This window comes from Sebastes umbrosus, chromosome 15, assembly GCF_015220745.1.
Source record: "Sebastes umbrosus isolate fSebUmb1 chromosome 15, fSebUmb1.pri, whole genome shotgun sequence".
Lineage (NCBI taxonomy): Eukaryota > Metazoa > Chordata > Actinopteri > Perciformes > Sebastidae > Sebastes > Sebastes umbrosus.
Window position 1 is genome coordinate 28,927,283 of NC_051283.1, and position 19,740 is coordinate 28,947,022.

The window sequence follows — 19,740 nt, forward strand, 5'->3', positions numbered from 1 at the left end:
CATCACATATCAATGACTTTGATGTGTCCATGTTGGTCAAATGTTCCTATGAAGCTTAAATCTCGATATTAAATACAGAATTTGGAACAAATATATTTCCCTCTTCTGGTATCTTGCTGTTGAAAGAGGACAACAGTTATATATATATATATAATATATATATAATAGTTAAGTATTGCACCTACCAAGTTTTTTACGAAAGACGATCAGCAGCACACCGATAACGATCACGAGCAAGAGAAAACCCACGCCGGCGATGAGAACTACTTTATTGTCGTGAGGAGGTGAACGATCTAAAACACAGAAAACATTCACACTAGTCATTTATTCAGTTCACCTTCAACATAATTTCTATTTGTTAGGTTCAATTTAATAATCTTTCTTGTGGCTTAAAGGTACAAGATGTAACTTTTCCACATTGAAATGTTTAAAAACAACGAGACCCATGTTGTATATGTTGTTGAGTTGTGTTCTTACTAAGGCTGTCAATCAATCATTTTTCATCTGTTCAAAATGTACCTTAAAGGGAGATTTGTCAAGTATTTAATACTCTTCTCAACATGGGAGTGAACAAATATGCTGCTTTATGCAAAATGTATGTATATATTTATTATTGTAAATCAATGAACAACACAAAACAATGACAGATATTGATCCAGAAACCCTCACAGGTACTGCATTTAGCATAAAACAATATGCTCAAGTCATAACATGGCAAACTGCAGCCCAACAGGCAACAACAGCTGTCAGTGTGTCAGTGTGCTGACTTGACTATGACTTGCCCCAAACTGCATGTGATTATCATAAAGTGGGCATGTCTGTAAAGGGGAGACTTGTGGGTACCCATAGAACCCATTAACATTCACATATCTGGAGGTCAGAGGTCAAGGGACCTCTTTGAAAATGGCCATAACATTTTTTCCTCACCAAAATTTAGTTTTGAGTGTTATCTAACTTCCTTCATGACAAGCTGGTATGACATGGTTGGTTATTATCCTGTTGACTTTGACAGCCGTAGTTCTTACATCATCCCAAATGTTTCCAACAACTTTCAAACACAAAGAAATCTGTAATTTTAATCGAGGTTAACAGTGCGTTTCATTAGTAGGGCCCTTTGATTTCCCGCGATGCGGAAAACAAGGACGGAATCTGATGATAAAAATTGAATCAGCTGTAAAACGCGGAATTTGCCGAAATATGAATGCAACTTATTAAAATCAGTAAGAAAGCGTTTCTTACCCCAAACCGCCTCAACATGTAACCCGGATGCAGCAGGGCTCACTTCACAGGTGTATGTGGACACGTCAGACTTTAAAATCTCCACGTGGTCTCTTCTCTGGAAGGTGTCGTCGCCGTTTGGTCGAGCCTCCGTTGTAGCCACGCCGTCCTCTCGAGTTAAAATACGGCCGTTCCTTTTGATCTGCAGGATGATGTCTTTTGGGTAGAAACCGGTAGCCAGGCACATCAAAATGACGTTTTTCTCGACTTTGGCTTTCTTTGTATACACGAACACCTTTGGGGGAGCTGGGAGGAAGAAACCGTAAAGTAAGATCATATTTGTAAGTTTTTAATGTTTAATAATAACACCAGTATGATACAAAAACACATACTAGTGATTCTGAAACTAGCAACATCAAACACCACTGCTGAGACTCATACTTCATTTTATAATTTCAGGTCTTTTTTTTTTAGATCATGCTCGTTACTGAATGTGACGTTTGCGAGGGTTGGGATCCAATAGCTGGTGTTGTTGCCCGGTATACCGATACTAGAAAGGTATCACGACACCCTGCCGTTAAAAACGGTACGATATCCCGTTTTATTAGTAGGTTGGCAAATTACATTAATTAGGCTGCCATTTAAACTGTGATGTTTCTGCCTTCACAGCCAAAACAAAAGGGGATTTCAGATCTCAAATTAATCTTTGAGTTTTAGTGATGTTATTTTTAACTTTACTTAGAAATGCTGAGAGTTGAACCTGAGTGCATTTGATAAGGAAATCTATAGAATTTAAATTTAATAAAATACTATTGAACCATGAATCATAGTTTTTTATGTTTTTATGATGGAAATGTTGCCACATCTGGAGCTAAAAAATAAAGAAATGGTCACATACTGACACCCCCTTTTAGAATATGCAAGTAATTCATTTTGTCAGTCGTCTGAACACCACCATTTTTAGATTTTGTGTGAATCCCAATTGTTTCAAGACCATTTAGTTCTATATTTCAACAACCTGCATAATAGTCCTTCCATCACCAAAGCTACTTCTATTATCTCTAATTATAATGACAATAAAAATAAAGAAATGATTTTCAGTCATACTTACAAGCACTTCGTGCTTGCTCTGCCTCATATTTCATGAACTTGCCCAACCAATCTATGCACTCGTTCTCCAGGTAGCCTTTGGTGTATTCTTTTAGCACATGGACATCATCCCACTCCCTCTTGGTCTGGAGTGCCGCGTCAATCGGGGCGACCCAGACCGAGTTGGCGTCGTCGAAGTACAGGAAGTCGTTTCCGTCGTAGCCGTACCTGTCAATGCCGCGGTGGAACTTCATCGTGCCGTCGGACTGCGTGTCGCCCTCACAGCCGCGCATCCACTGAAGAACATGGACGTCTGAAACCGGAGAGAGGAGCAGGACGTTGACGCCAACAACAATACGCAGACAAGATGAAGAGGTGGGTCACATTTGGATATTTGTGGCTTTCTGGTTTAACATTTAAGAGTAACTGACTGAAAATCTCTTTAACTGCCCTCTGTGGTTAAAAGTTTCAGACTGTTTCCCTTCTGACCCCACCCAGCATCACTGATATGTGTGTGGTTAGAAATGAGCTCGGTTTAACCTGGAACCACACCCGGCAGTGATGTCACAGGGTCCTGGAGAACACCTGGGCATCACTGCAGCAAGGTGAGCTATGGGCTACTGCAGAAACATGGCGGTGCAACATGGCAGACTCCATGAACAGTAGATATAAACGGCTCATTCTAAGCTAACAAAAACACAACAATTCTTATTATCAGATTGATTATACACTAAAGAAAACATATTTATTAATATTATATTCCATTTCTGCCAATAGATCCCCCTAATTGTTACACACTGTTCCTTTAAGCGCATCAAAAAATACAATTAAAACAGTTTTATTCACGCAGACTAGCAATAATACCTGCCTCAATAACATTTATCTCATGGAGAGTTATTATAGATTCTATGGTCAATAAAAGTGATCTTACCGGAGTCGTTCTGTCTCATGTGTTTCTTCAGGCTGTTGATTTTGTATTTGAACCACTGCTGCTCGTTCTGGCAGGACTGTGTGCCCTTTTTCCAGTAATCTTCAGGCAGTTTGTCTTTCATCCATTTCTGTTTGGGTACTTTCACCTGGTGATCGCTGTCAAAGTAGTCGATGATCTTGCTGTCCAGCTGACCCATGGCTGTGAACTCATGGATGCCCGGGAGTCCAACAGGGTTTTCGGAGAGGGCCGTGTAGATGTAAGTGAGGGAATGCCTGTCTGAGAGTCACACAGGTAGAAAAAGACAGATATTTATTAGACAAGGCAGTAGATTTGACTCATATGTTTTGAATGATCCAAATATTGGGGGCTGGGACGATTCACCTATCTCCTGATTCGATACCTTCACAATACTTGGATGCCGATTCCATATGTGTTGCTATTTTTTAAGTATTACGATTCGATATTACAATTCATTGCGATTTTTGTTAACTTTTTTAACACTAGACCATGGGAAAAAGTTGAATTATACGCTTATAGGGACTTAATGAAGGGAATTAATACAGTAAAAATGTTTGATTTTCAGCATGTATGTAGTCAGAGCTGTCCTGAAGTCAAATATATCAGTCATTGTCAGGAATTATTTATTCCATTTTGTTTATTTCACTGTAGCAGACATATTTCCAATGAATAAAATCATGAGTTTTGATAGAGTCGTGGCGCGCTCCCATGATTTCGATCATTTAGTGTAAGGTGGTCATAAAACTCAGTCCAAGCTGTCTTGAGTCATTCTTCTTCTCGTTTGATGCGTAATGTTTAGACAGGCAGCCATGTTGACTAAAACAGAGGTGTGTCTTTTCCTGTGTGACTTCCTGTAACGCTTCCTTATTTATATATCTTAACTGGCATTAAGAATGAGGAAGTCAAACTCAGAAAATAGATCTAACGTTTACAGTCCTGCTTTGTTTATGAGCCAATTCATCATGTCAGAGATATCTCAACAATGTCCTCTGTTCACCTCAGTGACGTCAGTCAAAGGGTGGCGTTTATGGATCGAGTCAAAGTTTTGAAGGGTAATAAACACTCAAACGTGTCTGCCAATATCAAGTATATCTTAGTCTCAGAATATGACTATAACGACCACCGGTCATTAGTTGATCAATCTGATACCCTAAGCAGCAATCATTTTAATTTTTACAACTGATCCACTCATCATAAAGCCGATTTAAAATAAGAAAAGAGAATAAACAGAGAAAAATAATGTTTCTTATCTTTCTGATAACAATCATAGACCTGCGATAACACCAGCTAACTGATTTTGTTTTACCTTATCTTTATTTATTTATTATTTTATTTAAAAGGGACCATGTACAGTTTAAAACATAAATGTCACCATTTGATGCACCGTATACCAGATTATAGCTTTAAGATAATTCACATCTGAAGTCCCTTGGCAGGTCAAAACAAAGAAACATACTACAGTCATACAAGAAAGAAAATACAAAACGCACAATACACAGCTACACACAATAGCACATCACAAAGAATGCTTGTCAAGTAAAAGCAGGTCATGAAGACCAGTTCTGTAGAACAGATCTGTCAACTCTCCTGAATTTGCTCCACTTTATTTGTATATTGATGTTGTTTACAGCTGAAATGATTAATTATCAACTATTCTGACAGTCAATAGCACAAATATCAAACACTCATTGTGGTGTTCTTTTGCTTTTCTTTGTCTTACGGTAAATAAATTAAATATGTTTTAGCTAGTTTGACAAAACAATTTAAACATTTTTAGACGTTTTCTTGGGCTTTAGGAAGTAAAGATATTTTTCACCAGTTTAATAGTGAAAATAATTGTAACTTTCAGTTCTAACATATTATTGTTTTTGCTTTAAAGTGACGTTATTTGAAACACAAAGAGGTAAAGCAGAACTAACTTGCTTCATACCTTTTTTATTATTATCAATTTATTTATTTATTTATTTTTATTGTTTTTTATTATTTATTTTATTTTATGTTGGTTTTGTTTCATTTCTGTTGTCCTTTTATGTTTGTCACAGCTCTTTGTTTCTGTTTTCACTATGCTTCTTTTGTATGTAAATGTTTTTAATGTTTTTAATGTTACTATGGATACTGTCATTTTGAAATAATAAAAAAAAGAACTTGCTTCCTGCTGACGCCATGTTAGACACTACTAACTTTACTATTAAAGTACTAAATCCACATTTATAATGGTTTGTTTCGACGTACTGGACCTGTGGAATAAATGTACATTACAAACATATAAACAACCACCGTCCATTTTAACACATTCAGCTAAAATAACAGCCAGAAACGACGAATTTCAAAGAAGTCACATCGTGTTTTTTTTACTTTCGTTTTCAACCTGAAGTCAGAAAAGTCTCAACTTACCCCCGTTCACCGTCAGTCCTGTCCCCAAAAGGACAAAGACTGCGATCAAATTCATCTACACCTCAAACCAGTCATGTCTCATCGATAAAAGTCGACTTTTATCGGACAGTAGGACCGGGTTTTGTCTCCGGGTTTTGTCTCCGGGTTTTGTCTCCGTGTTCAGCGCGTCAGTCCGTGTATCTGCTCTACACGGTGCGTTCAGGGGAGGCTCGTAAATCGCAATCCAGTTACATCCAACTTTCTCAACACTTTCAACGACTTCAACTCATGCTGCTATTCCAAATGGATTCATTTAAGTGTAACAATAAGCATTTTTGTCAAACTTTTAGTACTATATTTATATTAACCATATATATGCATTGACTGGATAACCCAATCAATAAAGTACATCTATCTATTTATTTATCCATCTATCTATTTATTTATCCATCTATCTATTTATTTATCCATCTATCTATTTATCTCAAACAAAGCAAAGGGAGTACATTTATGAAAAGCTATTTAAGTTATGGTGACAATAACATAACACAACCTTTACTCATTTTGGATGGACTTGAACTAACAGATATTAAGTGTAACTAAGCATTTTTGTCAAACTCTTAGTACTGTATTTATATTAATTATATTGTGTATTCTATATATATATATATATATATATATATAGTGTTGGTATGTACATTTTATTTACTGTTCCTGTGCATTGACTGGATAACCTGCTGCAGTAACACAATAATTTACCAATTTGGTATCAATAAAGTACATCTATCTATCTATTTATCTATCTATCTATTTATCTCAAACAAAGCAAAGGGAGTACATTTAAAAAGTTGACATAAAATATATAAATACAAAATTTATACAAAATAAATTCATTTTCTGTACTACAGAAAATATGTGATTACACAACAGTTGACTAAACAATTAATCAACTAATCATTTGAGCTCTATGCTTTATATTTCTTTTCTTTTTTTTAAATCATCTTTTTCATTCTTTTCGTATTTTTTATTGTATTGTAAATAAAATAAGAAAATTAATATTATATAATATATAGCCTTATATTTTTTTCATACATTTTCAGTGCAATGGAAAGGTGTCTGAAAAAAGCACATATAACACATATTACCAACCATGATATCGTTTTAATATTGGCCTAATCTGTTATATATATGGATTAAGATTACATATGTAATATAATAATATGATAATATACTGTTATAACCAGTATGATTGATAAATTAGGATCCATTGTTACAGATTAAACTACCAAAAGTTTGCACGTGAAGTATTTTCATACTGTTGCTACTTTTACTCGAGTAAATTATTTGATTACTTCTTCCACAACTGATCATTAAGAAACAACATGAAGCTAGAGACATGAAGTAACTAGCACTGCTGCTCTGCGAGAATCATCCAATCAGATACTACAAAGAACCTAAAGAATCCATCGGTACCAGCCAGGTCATACTAGCTGGTCATGAAGGAGGTTAAATAACGCTCCAAACTTACGCAAAATTTTGGCGAGGAAAAACTGTCATGGCCATTTTCAATGGGTCCGTTGACCTCTGACCTCCAGATATGTGAATGTAAATGGGTTTTATGGGTACCCACGAGTCTCCCCTTTACAGACATGCCCACTTTATGATAATCACATGCAGTTTGGGGGCAAGTCATAGTCAAGTCAGCAAACTGACACACTGACAGCTGTTGTTGCCTGTTGGGCTGCAGTTTGACATGTTATGACCATATTTTTTTATGCTAAATGCAGTACCTGTGAGGGTTTCTGGACAATATCTGTCATTGTTTTGTGTTGTTAATTGATTTCCGATGATAAATATATACATACATTTGCATAAAGCAGCATATTTGTCCACTCCCATGTTGATAAGAGTATTAAATACTTGACAAATCTGTTAAAAGACAAACGCGTTGTGGAAGTAAAATTCTCAGAAATATAGTTAAACATGTTAATCGGTGATAAAGAATATTGATCATATAAACATGAATCCAAACAGGAAGTGATGTTTATCTGAGACTGAACTGATTCCTCTCACGCTGCCTCAGGCCTCGAGAGCCTCTACAACCTGACAGCGATGACCAAGATGACTCTACGCGTCGACCTGCGAGACAAAGACGAGGCGATGTTCGCCAAATACTCGACGTTCGAGCTGCTGAAGAGAAACTACAAACTGAATGTGGGCGGATACAGCGGCACTGCAGGTGAGAGGAGGTCGGCGAGGTCGACTGGCGTTATTATTAAAATGTGCTGAACTCTTTCCTGTAACATCTCCTGAAGGAAACCAGACTTTTCTTTCATTTTGTTCTTTTGTCCCTCGTGTCTCCTCTCCCGTTCACGCTCTCAGGCGACTCTCTCAGTTACCACAGCCAGCGGATCTTCTCCACCAAAGACCGCGACCTGTCGCCCTTCATCACCCGCTGCGCCATGTCGTACCGAGGAGGCTGGTGGTACAAGAACTGCCACGAGGCGAACCTCAACGGCCTCTACGGCACCAACGTCAACCACCAGGTAACCTCGTCACTCACACCGGTTCAGGGATGTTTGGGTCAGACGTAGTCGGGTAAACTGCAGGTGACGTGACAGGACATTATTCTTCTTACTGTATTTATGTTAGTGTGGACGCGGTCTCTTCACACCTGTCTGGTTCGGTTAAATCAAACTCTGGCATGAAAGTTGTCTGTCGAATTCTGGCGCGATTTGTTTGGTGACGTTGAAGCAAAACGGACCGACCGCAGGAGTTTATGAGAGTAGATTTGTGATTTCAGCATGAAGTTAAAAAGCTAAACTGCAAATACGTCCACCTGCAGATGGTGAACTTTTAAAGGTTTAATGTGTAACGTTTCCACATTAAAATGTCTAAAAACAACTAGACCTACATTATACATGTTGTTGAGTTGTGTACACACATCATTCCCAAACAATTTTCAAACCAGAGAAATCTGTAATTTCTTAATCAAGGTAACTGTGTTTGTCGTCTTGACTTTACTCGTTGTCTTGCTTTCCTCACTTCTGTTTCTCTTCTCGTGCACTGATTAGTTTAAGCTTAACAACCAATCAGAGTGATTTCTCTCACCAACGAGCGCCGCCGCCGATTCAAAATGCTGAATCGGCCAAAAAACCTCCAACACGGGCAGACTAGAGCCGACGGTGCGGGACACACCGCAAAGACTAGACCGACAGACGCTCACAGACGACCTAAAACTGTCCGACGGCCGACCGTTGGCTTTGTGTTTATTAGAATGAGCCGTTTATACATAGGGAGCGGGTCCTCTTCACGGAGTTCGCCATGTTGCACCGCCATGTTTCTACAGAAGCCTAGAACGGATAACTTTTCCTGCTTGGGCCGGAGTCGATAACGTTACTCGCTGCTGCGCCGCCACTCTCTCTCTCTTTTGCTTCACCACTCACTTTCCACGTACACACACACTCTACGCACTGGCGTGTTTTCGTGTCGGCCACCGTAGCTCTCCAACACGCTTGGCACATGGGAGAGGCTTCAGCTGGTTGCAATCTCCTCACCTCACCGCCAGACACCGCCAGATCCTACACACCGCACCTTTAAGAAGAATTATTGAATCAATAAATATAAATGATGTTTTGTCAGGGTGTGATCTGGACCGCCTGGAAAGGAAAACAGTTCTCCATCCCGTTCACTGAGATGAAGATGAGACCAGCAGCCTTCAGTCCTCCAACCGCAGGATGAGGACGAAGACGAGGATGATGAACTGATGAACACATGATGGACAGCAGTGTGTACATACATGTGTGAACACACACACTCTCATTTTAACAGGGAGCCTCGCTCTCACAACAGAGGAGGGATGAAGACGTATTTTTTCATTTGTATAGAGGTCAGTTATCAGTATGTTACTGTAGATTGTACAGTTTTATTCTTCTTTTTAAAGCACCACTTTCTTTATATTTAAAGGGTCAGTTCACCCAAATTACAAAAACACACACACACCACCGATCAAAAGTTAGTATTCAATGTAAAAAACACACACACACGACCGAGCAAAAGTTAGTATTAAATGTAAATGCAAAATAATACATTTGGCGAATTATACTGTTTTTTTTATCTCTGTTAGAATAGTTATTATTGAAGGAAAGAAGATGAATCCGAGTCTTCTGCCACCACGTCGACATGTAACGCAGGATCACCTCTACAGGTGTAAATGTAGCCCATGTTTGCAGCACTTTAATCTTTTTTTTGTCTCCAGGTTTGACGGACCAAAACTGCAACTTCTCATTGTTTTTGATGTAAATAAATATCAGCCAGTTGCCAAAGAGATATACATGCAGAATCATTATTAAATCATTGTTGTTGCTGGTCAAGCAAAAAAAACTTGTTTACTATTCAGGAAATAAATAATTGTTTTGAGCTTGATGTTTGTTTGACTTCATCCCAAAACAACAAATGTATTTTCTATTTCTGATCACCTGAAATGAAACCAAACGGGAGGATTGTGGTTTGTGGTTTGCAGCCTGTAGAAGAAGAAGCTCTTCATGATTCAACCCTGTTTTAAAGCTCCACAGCGTCACCTGCTGTCTGCTGTCAGATATCTCAGATACAGCTGCTGTCTGCAGTCTGTGGGTGCAACACTGGAAACCAGCAGGTGAGTGATGGAGAGTTTGGTTTGTCATTCTGTGAATATGTCCATGTTTTATTTTCATTTTCTATGAGATTAAGATAATGAAATGATTGAAATTGAAAGAGGCATCTTTGCATTTGTTGGTATCAGCAAATGAAATACTCAGTACATGCTTGGAAAAAAATACTGAGGACATTTATTATTATTATTTATGTATTTATTTGTTTATTCAGTCACTTCAGCAGTGGTTGAAGAAATAGGCCTACACTCAGATCTTAAGTAAAAATAGAAGTACCACAGTGTAAAAATACTCTGTTAGAAGTAAAAGTCCTGCATTCAAAATTTGAAATAAAAGTACAAAAGTATTTGCATTAAAAATCATTTATTATTGTAATATCACGACTTTCTTTCTTGAAATACCACGATTCTTTTTCATTAAATTACATTTTTATTATCGTAATATTATGACTTTTTTCTTAAAATATTATAACTTTATTTCCATTAAATTATGACTTTATTATTTTAATAATTTGACTTTCTCACCTGAAATATTATGATTTTATTTTCAGTAAATTAGTACTTTATTATCGTAATATTACGACTTTCTTTCTTGTAATATTATGACTTTATTTTCATAAAATTCCAATTTAATTATCGCAATATTACAACTTTCTTTCTTGAAATATCATGACTTTATTTTTATTAAATTACGACTTTATTATCTTAAGATTATTAAAATACTTAAAGTACCAAAAGTAAAAGTACTCGTTCAGAATTGCCCATTTTAGATTAATATATATTATATTATTGGATTCAAATTATTAATGCATTAATGTGTTGCAGCTGGTAAAGGTTGTGCTCATTTTAATCACTTTATAGTCTGCTGGGTAGTTTAATCTATATTAATCATAATTGTGTGTGTGTGTGTGTGTGTGTGTGTGTGTGTGTGTGATGTGGATAATGGGTGTGTGTTTGGATTTAATGAGGCTAGATGGTCATATATGACATATATCTACTCTTAAACACATATACTGTACACATGCACACATATCTACACAGATCAGATATGTTTTAGTAGTAGCAATACTACAGTGTAAAAATACTCCGTTACAAGTAAAATGGTGCATTTAAAATCCTAGTTCTCTCCTGATGTACAGAAGTATTATCAAAAGTAGATAACAAAATGTATTTATAAGTATCCTTAAAGCTAGTTAGCCAGGGGGCTAAAGCTAAGTTAAAGTGAAAGCATGCAGCTACTTTATCAACTGTCTGACTCAGCTAAATATATTTAAAAGTAAGTAAGTAAAGCTTTATTTATATAGAACCTACTTAGTTTTATATATTCTCAATCAAATTTAGTTGTAGATGTCGTTCAACTCCACGGGTACGTTTATAATCCCTTTATAGTGTTTGGAAAGTTAAAAAGAGTGAGTTAATGTGACGTAAAATATTGTGTTTCTGGTGATTTTTAATAAAACCTAATGAAAAGTCATTCTAATGTTAAACCTAGTTAGCTAGGGCTGGGGGGCTAAATCTACCAGCATACAGCTACACTGTTTTTATCTTTTACTGTTATTTAGATGAAGTGTAGGAAGATACTCTTTTAATACCACAGTGTAAAAATACTGTGTTACAAGTAAAAGTACTGCATTCAAAATCCTACTTCTATCCTAAAGTACGCATCAGTAAAATGTACTTTAAAGTATCCAAAATAATAATACAGCATTCAAAATGTTACAAAATAAAAATACACAAATATTAGCATCATGATATGTACTTAAAGTAACGTTAACGTTGCCAAAATTAAAAAGTACTCATGTAGAATGGCCCATTTCAGAATAATGTATAATACAGTATATTATTTGTATATAATACGCAATGTATGAAGCTTTGCTTTAATATTGCAGCTGGTAAACTAGATATAGTTTACAGTGCTGTATAATAAGATAAGATAAGATCAGATATTCCTTTATTAGTCCCACAGTGGGGAAATGTGCAGTGTACAGCAGCAAAGGGGAAACAAAAACAAGATGCACCAGCTAACACAGTAAAACAGAGCTAAACAAAGTGTAACAAAATATGAACTATTTAAATAGAAGGAAGTATAAAAATAAGAGCAGTATATACAGTATTGACAATATCATTCATAGATAAAAGCCAGTAAATTACCAAAATAATCTGTAAATGTAATTTCTTTCTTTTGCAGACAGAATTCTTTTTGGATAAAAAGTGATCAAACCCCTCATTTAAAAACGTTTAATTTCCTCACAATAAATCCAGCACACTAACAAGATATATTTCAGTGACTGGAGCAGATTTTATCGTATTTTTGCACATTCAAAACTTCTGAAATTCTCATTCTACACGCGCGATAAATGATTAAAAGCAACAATACATGGTGTTTTTGTTTTAAGTCCAGGCTTAAACCTAAATTTTAGCCTACTAGTATAAAACCAGTGTATATAAATTACAACACGTCTCAATAGAGTGCTGCAGGGTTGATGTATATTTGTAGGCCAACCAGGAAGTTAGCGTCGCCTTGGTTCCCTCGACAAAAAGCCAACGGGATTGTTCCATTGGGTTTTGGATTATTGCAGAAAATAAACTCTGTGGCAAACAAACGTTTATGATACTTACACATTTTGTTCAGCAAAACAACAAATGAACACCACTTCATGATTTTTTTAAGCATAAATGCAAACGCCAGAAGCAAAAAGTTAATGTTAGGCTATAAACAAACTACACCACGGTCGGATGAGGGCGAGTATACACAACGAGGCTGTAGATATGAAAGTACAAGAATAAATAAATAAATAAATGTCATATGTAGCAAAAATATTAAGAATAAATGTAGTCATTAATTAATTGATAAATGTGACATAAATTGATATTTCTGTTTTAATTTGCTTATTTATGTATTACTCTAAGTATTAATTCCCTTATTATTTACTCCTCTGTTTAATTTTCCCTTTTATTTATTTATGTATTTATGTTTTATTCATTATTTTTGATACATTTAATAACATATTTATCCTGTCATTTATTTATTTATTTTTGATTTTGGCAGGTTACGTCCTCCATAGTTAAGGCAGACAAGTCGGCGTGATGACGTTTAGTAAACTCATTTAGCCACGCCTGTTTTAAGACATTTAAAACCTTCAATTCCTGAGTGTGATATTTACTCGCGTGTTTTATGTCGTAGAACAAAATCTCCTCAGCTTGTGTTAATCACAGACCTTATTTCAGGCATCTCACTAAAAATACATTAAAAAAACAACCCACTGACTTCCAGACAAAGGAACAAGAAATGATAAATATGCTATCTCATTTCTGGGTTTTTGGACTCATTCCTGTAGCACTCTATAAGAAGTGGACGTAGTCAGCGTGACCTCACCCATTGGTTTGTGGACTGCCGTTTTCAAGCCTCGAGTTCGGCATTTTGGCCGTCGCCATCTTGGTTTTTAGCAACCAGAAGTGACGCGAGAGGGTGGAGCTAAGTACACCCGAACACTGAAAAATAATTTTTAGTTGACCAAAATGTTATAATTAATGTTTAATTAACTTTACGCCGTGGTAGCGACCACAAGGTAGCCCCGCCCTAAAGCATCCCCTGCTTTATGGTCTATCTGACTCTAAATGGGACCATCATTTACTAAATGAACATCATGCTGTATTGAAGACTTGAAACTAGCGATTGAGACCATAAACTAAACTAATAAATCAAGTGAGAAGTAGGGTCCACCACCCAGGCAAACTTTTCTCATCACTTTCCTGAATCTCCACCTGACCTACAACCTCCTGATCAAAACAAGCCTAACCTAAGTTTAACCCATTTCAGACGAGCAATAGAACTCTATTTTAGTTCTGATCAATTTGTTTTCATAGAAGTGCCACAACACAAGACCGTGTTGATGCTGTTTGAATATTTACTGAAGTTCAAACTCAGTCCCAGTACTGCCCGACAGATTTACCCTAAACCCATTTAAGAGACGTTTTGTTGTTGTTCTTGTTGATTTCCAGACTCTACTATCAGATTCTACTATTAGTTGTATTATTGGTTAATTTGGATCCAGAGAGCACAGTGAGGCTTGATGTACTCTGATGGAAATGATGTTATTCTTAGACTTCCTCTGCATTCTCCTCCAGGAGGCTGGCGGCTTCGGGGTTGGTGGTTTTGTTGCTATCGCCTGCAAAAAGTGAACAGAGGTGATATTTTATATATACAATAAGACACTAAAAACATAGACGCTCGATGCAGCTTTCAGTCAAAGATACTTACCAGAGATGCCAGTCAGAGACCCACCTGAGCCTGTGAAGAAAAGAGAATTATTTTCCATAACATGTCTTTCTTTAGACTAGTGGAAAGAAAACATCCAAAATACACATTTAGGTGTTTATTTTACTACTTTGTCTATTTACGTCTGTAGATTTCTACTAAATTCACCAAAAGTTAGCGTTAGATAATGCCTCATGTGCATATTTAAAAATACAATTTCAAAAAACTTGCAATACAAAAAATGATTGTCTTAATGTAAGTAGTCAACCGGGGAAGTTTCATGGTGATATCTATTAGTTCTTTTTTTCTTTTTTACCATATTCACAACGTCTTCAAAATGTATGAAATTTCACAATCCACATATTTAAAGGCCGTTTTCTCAAAATTAGTTTTTTCTCAGACTTTGAGCCAGAAATCTCCACTTTAGTAGCACTTACATCCACCAAACTTTCCAGTTTCATTCCTATCTATATTCTCAAGGTTTTTACAGAGGAGTTTGTTCCTATATAAGATAAGATATTCCTTTATTAGTCCTGCAGTGGGGAAATGTGCAGAGTACAGCAGCAAAGGGGATAGTGCAAAAAACAAGATGCATCAGCTAACACAGTAAAAAAAGAGCTAAACAAAGAGTAACAAAATATGAAGTATTAAAATAGAAGGAAGTATAAAAATAAGAGCAGTATATACAGTATTGACAATATCATTCATAGCCTGATTTATACAACATTTTATTACTAAAAACAGAGAAAATTGATTTTTTTTATGATTTATGGAGTGACAAAAAGAGATATCCTTGCACATTTAAACATACATTTTCAGAAAACTTGTAATACAAAAAATATCAGTGATCAACTGGGGAAGTTTCACAGTGATTCTATTAGTTAAAAAAAAAAGAAGTACCATATTCACCTGTAGTGTCTTCGAAATGTATGAAATTTAACAATCCATATCTTTAAAGGCCGTTTTCTCAATATTAGTTTTTAACATAATAAATATAAAATATAAATAAAATAAAAGAGGTGGTGTAGGCTTTCAGAAATGTTTTACCATTTGACACACACAGTATATGAACTACCACATTAATATTCATAATATGGGGAGACGATCAACAATTATATGATTTAATTCATGTATTTTAATGTAATGAAGCTTAATGCAAAATTGCGTCTTTGCAACATATTTCTAGAAGAATAGACTTACCAGTGAGAGCTTTGTTCACCTCGTCAGTGTTGCTGTTGCTGTTGCTACCCTTCCTGTCCCCACACACACACACACAGGAAATATTAAGGCCCATCTGCTACAACCTGTTTTTGTATATAAATATTTTTTACATTGTTTTTTTTTGTACATAATTACATGATTGTTTTCAGGCCTATCATCCCCACACATGAGAGATCATTTAAAAACAGCCACTACCAACAGAAGCCAATCACTTCTTTTGCCAAGTGATCAAGTCATACTCTTTTCATCCAGTCTTTGTTGCCCTTTTTTAAAATCTAATTCATTTGATAAATTTAAATTTGGTTTGACCAGACTTTTGGGTTTCCTCCTTCAGGTTGTAAAAATATAAATGTCATTAACACAAAAATACTCAAAACTTCAGGAATAAAGTTTATATAACTATAAATAAAGCTTTAATAGAATCTATAGCAGAGAAATAAAACACTCACTTGAGGAAGTCGTTACACCAGTAAGGGTGCAGCTGTTAATAAAAACACACAAAAGTTAAAACACACACATATACACGACAAACTATTTTTATCCATTTTTATATTTTTGGGATAATCTCTGTAGGTTGGCATTATTCAGTGTTTTTGTTAACCACCTTTGTAAAAATGGTTACAGCACATGACGTCCCAAACTGTGGACAAAGATACTTACCACTGTTACCAGAGCAATCGCTGTCGAGAGACGGATTTGACCCTGCGAAGGAAAGAAAATCAATTTAGGTCATTTACAAAATGCAGCATCACTTATTTTATTTTACCAAAATGATAAAAGACAACTTATATAACTTAAATTAGATCTCACAAAGCACTAACATAAACATACAGCACATTAAGATTAACACTGTAATTGTTCTACTTATTCTGTTGGATGTCTAATGCTGACTTCACGCCAAGCGTGAAGCAAACTGCATACAAAGTCAATGCAAAGACAATCGAATAGACACGAGTTCGTAAACCATAGCCTGTTTATGGTAAAAACAATCGGGGTGGGAAAAAATAGATTCCCCTATGTATTGCCATTTTTTTTTTTTACAATTTTGAAATAGATTTTTTAATGCCAGAATCGATATATTTGCTTCATTTGAGTCTATGCGGAGGTAGAAGGAAGTTAGGACTTTTATTGTTGTAGTCTGATTAACGTGACGTCATATCCGTTCCGTATCCGTCAACCAAAACAAACCACAGCGAGCCGAAACAAGAAAGTATAAAACAGGCGGAGGGTCTGCGTGGATACGACCTGCACCCTCAAGTGTTAAATACAACGTGGTAAACACTACACATCCAGTAAAGTACGGAAACACTTTGGGTTTCACACATTGACAGGAAAAGTAGAGCTAGATATCACGGCTGAAGCTGCATGCTAACTCTGTCACGGACAGGAAACGTTATCGTATCGCGCTAACGCGATACAGCACCCATATACTGACATTTATGTTAAATGCATTGAAACGGCCCCGATGGAGCTGACCATGGATGGATAAAGAGATTGGAGCTAACGGGAGAGCTAGAGACCACCTTGGAGAAGTTAGAGGAAGTAGACACGTGGGACTATGTCCGGTTAACGTCCGTTAACAAAGGGAACTGTATATACTAAATACATATATGTAAATAAGATTGAATGGATTATATTCACCAGAAGTATAAAACATTACATGTCCCTTATGAATTAAAAAGAAAATACCAATAATCTGTGAGGGAAATGTCTTTATTCTTTGACTTTTGGGTTGCTGCAAAAAAGACTGACTTAAGACAGCTTGGACTGAGTTTTATGACCACCTTACACTAAATGATCAAAATCACAGGAGCGCACCACAACTCTAGCAAAACTCATGATTTTATTCATTGGAAATATGTCTGCTACAGTGAAATAAAAAAATTGAATAAATAATTCCTGACAATGACTGATATATTTGACTTCAGGACATCTCTGACTACACACATGCTGAAAATCAAACATTTTTACTGGATTAATTTAGATATTTTTCAAAGTAAAAGTCCCTAGAAGTGTATGATTCAACTTTTCCCCATGGTCTAGTGTTAACAAAGTTAACAAATATCACAAGAAATCATAATATCGAATTGCAATACTTAAAAATCTCAATACACATCGATATTTTAGGAGTCTGCAATACATTTTGCTGCTGCTGTTGCTTTGCTCCTGGGCTGATAAACTCCATCTTCTGTAGGTAATACACCGACTATGGATAAGTACCTCAGACAACCCCACTTCAAAACCCCCAAACTATCCCTTTAATGTGAAATAAAATAGTTACCTTGGCCGGTTTGGAGTTGATATCCTGTAAATAAAGACAACAAACTGTGTAACTGATCATGGATGATATGGTTTAAATATGCATAGTCTTTCCATTGGCTGAGCCTGCTGACCTTTAAATACACAGTGGTAAAATTCACAGTCACTCGAATATCACCCATTTACTGACATTTATGTTAAATGCATTGAAACGGCCCCGATGGAGCTGACCATGGATGGATAAAGAGAACAGAGCTGACGGGAGAGCTAGAGACCACCTTGGAGAAGTTAGAGGAAGTAGACACGTGGGACTACGTCAGGTTTTCAAAATAAAGTGTTAACAAAGGGAACTGTATATACAAAATACATATATGGAAATAAGATTGATTGGATTATATTCACCAGAAGTATAAAACATTAAGTGTCCCTTATGAATTAAAAAGAAAATGCCTCTAATCTGTGAGGGAAATGTCTTTATTCTTTGATTTTTGGGTTGCTGCAAAAAATGTAATAAATAATTCCTGACAATGACTGATATATTTGACTTCAGGACATCTCTGACTACATACATGCTGAAAATCAAACATTTTTACTGGATTAATTTAGATATTTTTCAAAGTAAAAGTCCCTAGAAGTGTATGATTCAACTTTTCCCCATGGTCTAGTGTTAACAAAGTTAACAAATATCACAAGAAATCATAATATCGAATTGCAATACTTAAAAATCTCAATACACATCGATATTTTAGGAGTCTGCAATACATTTTGCTGCTGCTGTTGCTTTGCTCCTGGGCTGATAAACTCCATCTTCTGTAGGTAATACACCGACTATGGATAAGTACCTCAGACAACCCCACTTCAAAACCCCCAAACTATCCCTTTAATGTGAAATAAAATAGTTACCTTGGCCGGTTTGGAGTTGATATCCTGTAAATAAAGACAACAAACTGTGTAACTGATCATGGATGATATGGTTTAAATATGCATAGTCTTTCCATTGGCTGAGCCTGCTGACCTTTAAATACACAGTGGTAAAATTCACAGTCACTCGAATATCACCCATTTACTGACATTTATGTTAAATGCATTGAAACGGCCCCGATGGAGCTGACCATGGATGGATAAAGAGAACAGAGCTGACGGGAGAGCTAGAGACCACCTTGGAGAAGTTAGAGGAAGTAGACACGTGGGACTACGTCAGGTTTTCAAAATAAAGTGTTAACAAAGGGAACTGTATATACAAAATACATATATGGAAATAAGATTGATTGGATTATATTCACCAGAAGTATAAAACATTAAGTGTCCCTTATGAATTAAAAAGAAAATGCCTCTAATCTGTGAGGGAAATGTCTTTATTCTTTGACTTTTGGGTTGCTGCAAAAAATGTAATAAATAATTCCTGACAATGACTGATATATTTGACTTCAGGACATCTCTGACTACATACATGCTGAAAATCAAACATTTTTACTGGATTAATTTAGATATTTTTCAAAGTAAAAGTCCCTAGAAGTGTATGATTCAACTTTTCCCCATGGTCTAGTGTTAACAAAGTTAACATTATCACAAGAAATCATAATATCGAATCGCAATACTTAAATATCTCAATACATATCGATATTTTAGGTATCTGCAATACATTTTGCTGCTGCTGTTGCTTTGCTCCTGGGCTGGTAAACTCCATCTACTGTAGGTAATACACCGACTATGGATAATTACCTC

The 19,740-nt window shown here is 36.0% G+C and overlaps 2 protein-coding genes across 10 annotated transcripts in view; both read right to left on the bottom strand.

Annotated features, from left to right (window-relative positions):
* LOC119502950 (H-2 class I histocompatibility antigen, L-D alpha chain-like) overlaps nt 1-19,740 on the bottom strand; it is a 31,078-nt gene that overhangs the window by 5,336 nt on the left and 6,002 nt on the right. Inside the window, exons 1-5 of one of the 4 annotated variants that reach the window (XM_037794304.1) lie at nt 5,651-5,851; nt 3,239-3,514; nt 2,330-2,620; nt 1,240-1,524; nt 186-293 (exon numbers count right to left, since the gene is read on the bottom strand). In XM_037794304.1, the coding sequence (XP_037650232.1) occupies nt 186-293; nt 1,240-1,524; nt 2,330-2,620; nt 3,239-3,514; nt 5,651-5,705 (1,015 nt within the window). In that variant the 5' untranslated portion in view covers nt 5,706-5,851. Of the gene's footprint in view, nt 1-185; nt 294-1,239; nt 1,525-2,329; nt 2,621-3,238; nt 3,515-5,650; nt 5,852-16,416; nt 16,459-18,918; nt 18,943-19,740 lie in introns of those variants that run through there. The other 3 variants (XM_037794302.1, XM_037794303.1, XM_037794299.1) reach the window with 3 other exon arrangements.
* LOC119502946 (patr class I histocompatibility antigen, alpha chain G-like) overlaps nt 14,027-19,740 on the bottom strand; it is a 48,720-nt gene continuing 43,006 nt past the window's right edge. For all 6 annotated transcript variants that reach the window (XM_037794281.1, XM_037794284.1, XM_037794293.1 and 3 more), the window contains one exon: nt 14,027-14,446. In XM_037794281.1, the coding sequence (XP_037650209.1) occupies nt 14,379-14,446 (68 nt within the window). In that variant the 3' untranslated portion in view covers nt 14,027-14,378. The remainder of the gene's footprint in view (nt 14,447-19,740) is intronic.